The 10,009-nt window shown below is 42.1% G+C and overlaps 1 protein-coding gene across 1 annotated transcript in view; it reads left to right on the plus strand.

Moving 5' to 3' along the window:
- The window catches only part of ABCC9 (ATP binding cassette subfamily C member 9), a 351,651-nt gene that overhangs the window by 203,963 nt on the left and 137,679 nt on the right, over nt 1-10,009 (plus strand). The window contains exon 25 of the mRNA XM_038765661.1: nt 3,719-3,867. Within this exon, the coding sequence (XP_038621589.1) occupies nt 3,719-3,867 (149 nt within the window). The remainder of the gene's footprint in view (nt 1-3,718; nt 3,868-10,009) is intronic.

The raw sequence follows: 10,009 nt of genomic DNA on the forward strand, positions 1-10,009 counted from the left end.
TACATATATACAGGTGCTGTGGGGAAGAGAAGGAGGTAAGATGAGGGGGATGGAGAGGGGGACGAAGGGGAGAGGAAGGAAGGGGCTCAGTCTGGTGCTTACGATGTGCAAAGCACTGTCCTAAACACTGGGGAGGTTACAAGGTGATCAGGTTGTCCCACAGTCTTAGTCCCCACCTTACAGATGAGGTAACTGACTCCCAGAAAATAATAATAATGATGGCATTTATTAAGCGCTTACTATGTGCAAAGCACTGTCCTAAGCGCTGGGGAGGTTACATGGTGATCAGGTTGGCCCATGTGGGGCTCACAGTCTTCATCCCCATTTTACAGATGAGGTCACTGAGGCCCAGAGAAGTGAAGTGACTTGCTCAAAGTCACATAGCTGACAATTGGCGGAGCCGGGATTTGAACCCATGTACTCTGACTCCAAAGCCCGGGCTCTTTCCAGTGAGCCACGCTGCTAAGCGACTTGCCCAAAGTCACACAGCTGACAATGGGCAGAGCCGGGATTTGAACCCCGGCTCAGGGTGGACTGAACGCCCAGCATTCATTCAATTGTATTTAATAATAATAATAATAATAATAATAATGGCATTTATTAAGCGCTTACGATGTGCAAAGCACTGTATTCATTCATTCATTCAATGGTATTTATTGAGCACTTACTGTGTGCAGAGCAATGTACTAAGCGCTAGGGAAGTCCAAGTTGGCAACATATAGAGATGGTCCCTACCCAACATTGGGCTCACAGTCTAGAAGGGAGAGACAGAGAACGAAACAAAACATATATACAAACATATATAAATAAATAGAATAAATAAATAGAATAAATATGTACAAATAAAATAAATAAATAGAGTAATAAATACTTACAAACACATATACATATATACAGGTGCTGTGGGGAGGGGAAGGAGGTAAGGCGGGGGGGATGGAGGGGAGAGGAAGGTGGGGGCTCAGTCTGGAAATGCCTCCTAAATGCTGTACTAAGCACTGGGGAGGTTACAAGGTGATCAGGTTGTCCCATGGCGGGGGCTCGCAGTCTTAATCCCCATTTTACAGATGCGGTAACTGAGGCCCAGAGAAGTGAAGTGATTTGCCCAAAGTCACACAGCTGACAATTGGTATTTATTGAGCGCTTACCGTGTGCAGAGCACTGGACGAAGCGCTTGGACAGGGCAAATCGGCAACAGATAGAGATGGTCCCTACCCAACGACGGGCTCACAGTCTAGACTGTCAGCTCATCGTGGGTAGGGAATGTGTCTATTGATTGCTTTATTGGACTCTCCCAAGCGCTTAGTGCGATGCTTTGCAATGATAATGTTAAGAACTGTGGTATTTGTTAAGCGCTTAGTGGGTACCAGGCACTGTACTAAGCGCTGCGGTGGATACGAGCGAATCGGGTTGGACTTAGATCCTCTCCCACACGGGGCTCACAGTCTTAATCCCCATTTAATAGATGAGGGGACTGAGGCCCAGAGAATAATAATAAAAATAATAATGATGGTACTAGTTAAGGGCTTTACCATAATAATAATAATGATGGTATTTGTTAAGCGTTTACTATGTGCAAAGCACTGTTCTAAGCGCTGGGGGGACACAAGGTGATCAGGTTGTCCCACAGTCTTAGTCCCCATTTTACAGATGAGGTAACTGAGGCCCAGAAAATAATAATAATGATGGCATTTATTAAGCGCTTACTATGTGCAAAGCAATGTTCTAAGCACTGGGGAGGTTACAAGGTGATCAGGTTGGCCCATGTGGGGCTCACAGTCTTAATCCCCATTTTACAGATGAGGTCACTGAGGCACAGAGAAGTTAAGTGGCTTGCCCAAGGTCACACAGCCGACAAGTGGCGGAGCTAGAATTCGAGCCTGTGACCTCAGACTCCCAAGCCCGGGCTCTTTCCACTGAGCCACGCTGCTTCTCTGTGCCAGGCACTGTACTGAGCGCTGGGGTGGATATGAGCAAATCAGGTCAGACACAGTCCCTGTCCCATGTGGGACTCACAGTCTTAATCCCCATTTTACAGATGAGGGGACTGAGGCACAGAGAATAATGCTAAGCACTGGGGTGGTTGCAATCAAATCGGGTTGGACACAGTCCCTGTCCCACGTGGGGCTCACAGTCTTAATCCCCGTTTGACAGATGAGGGAATTGAGGCTCAGAGAAGTGAAGTGACTGGCCCAAGGTCACACAGCTGACTAGTGGTGGGGTCAGGATTAGAACCCATGACCTTTGACTCCCAATCCCGGGCTCTTTCCACTGAGCCACACTGCTTTGCACACCGTAAGCGCTCGTCAGCTATGTGACCTTGAGCAAGTCACTTAATTTCTCTGTGCCTCAGTCCCTCATCTGTAAAATGGGGATGAAGACTGTGAGCCCCATGTGGGACAACCTGGTCACCTTGCATTCATTCATTCAATTGTATTTATTGAGCACTTACTGTGTGCAGAGCACTGTACTAAGCACTTGGGAACTACAAGTTGGTGACATATAGAGACGGTCCCTACCCAACAACGGGCTCGCAGTCTAGAAGGGGGAGACAGACAAAACAAAACATGTGGATGGGTGTCAAGTCGTCCGAATAAATAGAATTAAAGCTTAATGCACATCATTAACAAAATAAATAGAATAGTAAACATGTACAAGTAAAATAAATGATGATGATGGCATTTGTTAAGCGCTTACTATGTGCAAAGCACTGTTCTAAGCGCTGGGGAGGATACAAGGTGTTTAAGTTGTCCCACGTGGGGCTCACAGTCTTAATCCCCATTTTACAGATGAGGTAACTGAGGCTCAGAGAAGTTAGGTGACTTGCCCAAGCTCACACAGCAGACATGTGGTGGAGCCGGGATTCGAACCCCTGACCTCTGACTCCAAAGCCCGGGCCCTTTCCACCGAGCCACGCTGCTTCTCTGCAGAGTAAACAGTAAACGGAGTAATAAATCTGTACAACCCCAGCGCTTAGAACAGTGCTTTGCACATAGTAAGCGCTTAATAAATGCCATCATTACTATCAATAATTATTAATAATCATTAATGATTCATTCTTAATAATTAGAATTATTAATTAGTAATGATAATTAATTATGATAGCTATAAGAATAATTATTAATGAAAGGAGGCCTTCCCAGACTGAGCCCCTTCCTTCCTCTCCCCCTCGTCCCCCTCTCCATCCCCCCCATCTTACCTCCTTCCCTTCCCCACAGCACCTGGATATATGGACATATGGTTGTACAGATTTGCTACTCTATTCATTTATTCATTTATTTTACTTGTGCACATCTATTCTATTCTATTTTGTTTTGTTGGTGTGTTTGGTCTTGTTCTCCGTCTCCCCCTTTTAGACTGTGAGCCCACTGTTGGGTAGGGACCGTCTCTATACGTTGCCAACTTGTCCTTCCCAAGCGCTCAGTCCAGTGCCCTGCACACAGTAGGCGCTCAAGAAATACGATTGATGATGATGATGATGATGATGATGATGGTGATTGCAAGTCAACTAAATAGAGTAATAAATCTGTACTAGCCCCAGCCCTTGGTTCAGTGCCCGGCACAGGGCCAGCGCTTGACAAATACCATCATGACTGTTGTTATTATGAGCCTGTGGGTGAGTCTGTGTGTTTCTGGGGTTTGTTTGGCGTACGTGGGCACGTGGGAGAACATTTCTGGGGCGCTTCAGCCGGAAGGAAGGTCCCCCATTTGTGTTTCTCAGACCTACTACGTGGCCGGGTTCAGCCTCCTGTGTGGCATGGGCATCTTCCTCTGCCTGGTGACGTCCCTCACCGTGGAGTGGATGGGGCTCACGGCCGCCAAGAACCTGCACCACGATCTCCTCAACAAGATCATCCTCGGCCCCATCAGGTACGAAGCCAATGCCCCCGCTAGCCGGGCCCTCCGAGTAACAATACTCTATTATTACTCTATTTATTTTCCTTATTACTCTATTGATTTTACTATTACTCCATTGATTTTCCTTATTACTCCATTGATTTTCCTTATTACTCTATTTATTTTCCTTAATTTTCCTTATTACTCTTTATTTTCCGTATTACTCTATTTATTTTCCTTATTACTCTATTTTCCTTAATTTTCCTTATTACTCTATGTATTTTCCTTATTACTCTATTTATTTTACTTATTGCTCTATTTATTTTACTATTACTCTATTTTACTTATTACTCTATTTATTTTACTATTACTCCATTTATTTTCCTTATTACTCTATTTTCCTTATTACTCTATTTATTTTCCTTAATTTTACTTATTACTCTATTTTATTTATTACTCTAATTATTGTCCTTATTACTCTATTTATTTTCCTTATTACTCTACTTATTTTCCTTAATTTTACTTATTACTCTATTTATTTTGCTTATTACTCTATTTTCCTTATTACTCTATTTTCCTTATTACTCTATTTATTTTACTATTACTCCATTTATTTTCCTTATTACTCTATTTTCCTTATTACTCTATTTATTTTCCTTAATTTTACTTATTACTCTATTTATTTTATTTATCACTCTAATTATTTTCCTTATTACTCTATTTATTTTCCTTATTACTCTATTTATTTTCCTTAATTTTACTTATTACTCTATTTATTTTACTTATTACTCTATTTTCCTTATTACTCTATTTTCCTTATTACTCTATTTATTTTCCTTAATTTTACTTATTGCTCTATTTATTTTATTTATTACTCTAATTATTTTACTTATTACTCTATTTATTTTCCTTATTACTCTATTTATTTTCCTTATTACTCTATTTATTTTCCTTAATTTTACTTATTACTCTATTTATTTTACTTATTACTCTATTTATTTTACTTATTACTCTATTTTCCTTATTACTCTATTTTCCTTATTACTCTATTTATTTTACTATTACTCCATTTATTTTCCTTATTACTCTATTTTCCTTATTACTCTATTTATTTTCCTTAATTTTCCTTATTACTCTATTTATTTTACTTATTACTCTATTTATTTTACTTATTACTCTATTTTCCTTATTACTCTATTTATTTTCCTCATTATTCTATTTATTTTCCTTAATTTTACTTATTACTCTATTTATTTTAATTATTACTCTATTTATTTTCCTTATTACTCTATTTATTTTCCTTATTACTCTATTTTCCTTATTACTCTATTTATTTTCCTTATTACTCTATTTTACTTATTACTCTATTGTCCTTATTACTCTATTTATTTTCCTTAATTTTACTTATTACTCTATTTATTTTACTTATTAGTCTATTATTTTCCTTATTACTCTTTATTTTCCTTATTACTCTAGTTATTTTCCTTAATTTTACTTATTACTCTATTTATTTTCCTTATTACTCTATTTATTTTCCTTATTACTCTATTTATTTTACTATTACTCTATTTTACTTATTACTCTATTTTACTATTACTCCATTTATTTTCCTTATTACTCTATTTTCCTTATTACTCTATTTATTTTCCTTAATTTTCCTTATTACTCTATTTATTTTACTTATTACTCTATTTTACTTATTACTCTATTTTCCTTATTACTCTATTTATTTTCCTTATTACTCTATTTATTTTCCTTATTACTCTATTTATTTTCCTTATTACTCTATTTATTTTCCTTATTATTCTATTTTCCTTATTACTCTATTTTCCTTATTACTCTATTTTACTTATTACTCTATTTTACTTATGACTATTTTACCTATTACTCTATTTATTTTACCTATTACTCTATTTATTTTACTTGTCAATATTTACTATTCTATTTCTTTTGTTAATGATGTGCCTCTAACTTCACTTCTATTTATTCTGATGACACCTGTCCACATGCCTCATTTTGTTGTCTGTCTCCCCCCTCTAGACTGTGAGCCTGCTGTTGGGTAGGGACCGTCTCTACATGTTGCCAACTTGTACTTCCCAAGCGCTTAGTCCAGTGCTCAGCACACAGTAAGCGCTCAGTAAATACGAATGAATGAATGAATTAATAATAACAGGAATAACGATGGTATTTGTTAAGCGCTTACTATGTGCCAAGCACTGTTCTAAGCGCTGGGGGGGATACAAGGTGATCAGGTTGTCCCACGTGGGGCTCACAGTTTTCATCCCCATTTGGCAGATGAGGGAACTGAGGCCCAGAGAAGGGAAGTGGCTTCCCCAAAGTCACCCAGCTGACAAGTGGCGGAGCCGGGATTCGAACCCACGACCTCTGACTCCCAAGCCCGGGCTCTTTCCACTGAGCCAGTAGTACCCTGAGCGAGCCGCGCCATCCGAGTGGTGCCCAGAGGTAGCGATGCCCTCTGAGGGAGTGAACCCCCCGAGAGCCGAGTGCTAATGGTGCCCTTTCATTCCTGCAATCAATCGTATTTATTGAGCGCCAACTGTGTGCAGAGCACTGGACTGAGTGCTTGGGAAGTAAAATATAGCGAATAAAGAGCGATGATCCCTGCCCATAGCAGTGCCCTGAGCTAGCCGTGCCCTCTGATTGGTGCCCTGATGATGATAATGATGATGATGGCATTTGGTAAGCGCTTACTAGAATAATAATAATGGCATTTATTAAGCGCTTACTATGTACAAAGCACTGTTCTAAGCTCTGGGGACTTTATGATAATAATAATAATAATAATAATAATAATAATAATGGCATTTGTTAAACGCTTACTATGTGCAAAGCACTGTTCTAAGCGCTGGGGGGATACAAGGTGATCAGGTTGTCCCACGGGGGGTTCACAGTCTTAATCCCCATTTTACAGATGAGGGAACTGAGGCACAGCGAAGTCAAGTGACTTGCCCAAAGTCACACAGCTGACCGTTGGTGGAGCTGGGATTTGAATCCACGACCTCTGACTCCAAAGCCCGGGCTCTTTCCACTGAGCCGTGCCAAGCACCGTTCTAAGCGCTGGAGGAGATACAAGGAAGTCAGGTTGTCCCACGGGGGGCTCACAGTCTTCATCCCCATTTTACAGATGAGGAAACTGAGGCCCAGAGTAGTCATGTGTCTCCCCCTTCTAGACTGTGAGCCCGCTGTTGGGTAGGGACCATCTCTACATGTTGCCAACTTGAACTTCCCAAGCGCTTGGTACAGTGCTCTGCACACAGTAAGCGCTCAATAAATACGATTGAATGAAATGAATGAAAGGGACTTGCCCAAAGTCACACAGCTGACAAGTGGCGGAGGCGGGATTAGAACCCACGACCTCGGACTCCCAAGCCTGGGCTCTTTCCACTGAGCCACGCTGCTTCGAAAGAGCAGCGTTTTCATACTGGTGTCCTGAGAGGCGGTGGGGGGGTGCCCTCCAAGGCCATCCCAGAACCAGGATTCGCTCCACATCCCATCGGAGAAGCATCGGGGCTCAGTAGCAAGAGCCCTGGAGTCAGATGTCCTGGGTTCTAATCCCGCCTCCACCACTTATCAGCTGTGGGACTTTGGGCAAGTCACTTCGTTTCTCTTCACTTCTAGACTGTGAGCCCACTGTTGGGTAGGGACTGTCTCTATATGTTGCCAACTTGTACTTCCCAAGCGCTTAGTACAATCAATCAATCAATCAATCAAGCGTATTTATTGAGCGCTTACTGTGTGCAGAGCACTGTACTGAGCGCTTGGGAAGTACAAGGTGGCAACATATAGAGACAGTCCCTACCCAACAGTGGGCTCACAGTCTAGTGTTCAGCACACAGTAAGCGCTCAATAAATATGACTGATTGATTGATTCTCTGGGCCTCAGTGATCTCATCTGTCAAATGGGGATGACAATAATAATAATGATGGCATTTGTTAAGCGCTTACTATGTGCAAAGCACTGTTCTAAGCTCTGGAGGGATATAAGGTGATCAGGTTGTCCCACGGGGGGCTCACAGTCTTCATCCCCATTGGACAGATGAGGGAACTGAGGCCCAGAGAAGTGAAGTGACTTGCCCAAAGTCACCCAGCTGACATGTGGCGGGGCCAGGATTAGAACCCATGACCTCTGACTCCCAAGCCTGGGCCCTTTCCACTGAGCCACGCTGCTTCTCATTGAGCCACACTGCTTCTCATGAAGACTGTGAGCTCCACGTGGGCAAACTGATGATTTTGTATCTCCCTCAGTGCTTAGAACAGTGCTCGGCACATAGTAAGCGCTTAACAAATACCATCATTATTATCGTTATTATTATCCCAGAGCCAGGATTGGCTTCACAGCAGCGTGGCTTCGTGAAAAAAGCACAGACTTGGGAGTCAGAGGTTGTGGGTTCTAATCCCGGCTCTGCCTCTTACCAGCTGTGTGACCTTGGGCAAGGCACTGAATCAATCAATCAATCAATCGTATTTATTGAGCGCTTACTGTGTGCAAAGCACTGTACTAAGCGCTTGGGAAGTACAAGTTGGCAACATATAGAGACGGTCCCTACCCAACAGCGGGCTCACAGTCTAAAAGGGGGAGACAGAGAACAAAACCAAACATACTAACAAAATAAAATAAACAGAATAGATATGTACAAGTAAAATAAATAAATAAATGAATAGAGTAATAAATATGTACAAACATGTATACATATACACTTAACTTCTCTGTGCCTCAGTACTCTCATCTGTAAAATGGGGATGAAGACTGTGGGCCCCACTTGGGACAACCTGATTACCTTGTGTCTCCCGCAGCGCTTAGAGCAGTGCTTGGCATATAGTAAGCACTGAACAAATACCAACATTATTCGTACTTCCCAAGCGCTTAGTACAGTGCTCTGCACATGGTAAGAGCTCAATAAATACGATTGATTCATCCCCCGGGCCTGGAATGGCCTCCCTCTGCCCACCCGCCAAGCTCGCTCTCTTCCTCCCTTCAAGGCCCTACTGAGAGCTCACCTCCTCCAGGAGGCCTTCCCAGACTGAACCCCTTCCTTCCTCTCCCCCTCGTCCCCCTCTCCATCCCCCCCATCTTACCTCCTTCCCTTCCCCACAGCACCTGTATAGATGTATATATGGTTGTACAGATTTATTACTCTATTTATTTATTTTACTTGTCCATATCTATTCTATTTATTTTATTTTGTTAGTATGTTTGGTTTTGTTCTCTGTCTCCCCCTTTTAGACTGTGAGCCCACTGTTGGGTAGGGACTGTCTCTATATGTTGCCAATTTGTACTTCCCAAGCGCTTAGTCCAGTGCTCTGCACACAGTAAGCGCTCAATAAATATGATTGATGATGATGATGATGATTGAATGAATGAATCCCAGCCCAGAGACTGTGAGCCCACTGTTGGGTAGGGACTGTCTCTATATGTTGCCGATTTATACTTCCCAAGCGCTTAGTACAGTGCTCTGCACACAGTAAGCGCTCAATAAATACGATTGATGATGATGATGATTGAATGAATGAATCCCATCCCAGAGACTGTGAGCCCACTGTTGGGTAGGGACTGTCTCTATATGTTGCCAATTTGTACTTCCCAAGCGCTTAGTACAGTGCTCTGCACACAGTAAGCGCTCAATAAATACGATTGATGATGATGATGATTGAATGAATGAATCCCATCCCAGAGACTGTGAGCCCACTGTTGGGTAGGGACTGTCTCTATATGTTGCCAATTTGTACTTCCCAAGCGCTTAGTACAGTGCTCTGCACACAGTAAGCGCTCAATAAATACGATTGATGATGGTGATTGAATGAATGAATCCCATCCCAGAGACTGTGAGCCCACTGTTGGGTAGGGACTGTCTCTATATGTTGCCAATTTGTACTTCCCAAGCGCTTAGTACAGTGCTCTGCACACAGTAAGCGCTCAATAAATACGATTGATGATGATGATGATTGAATGAATGAATCCCATCCCAGAGACTGTGAGCCCACTGTTGGGTAGGGACTGTCTCTATATGTTGCCAATTTGTACTTCCCAAGCGCTTAGTATAGTGCTCTGCACACAGTAAGCGCTCAATAAATACGATTGATGATGGTGATTGAATGAATGAATCCCATCCCAGAGACTGTGAGCCCACTGTTGGGTAGGGACTGTCTCTATATG

The sequence above is a fragment of the Tachyglossus aculeatus genome, chromosome 2, assembly GCF_015852505.1.
Source record: "Tachyglossus aculeatus isolate mTacAcu1 chromosome 2, mTacAcu1.pri, whole genome shotgun sequence".
Classification (NCBI taxonomy): Eukaryota; Metazoa; Chordata; class Mammalia; order Monotremata; family Tachyglossidae; genus Tachyglossus; species Tachyglossus aculeatus.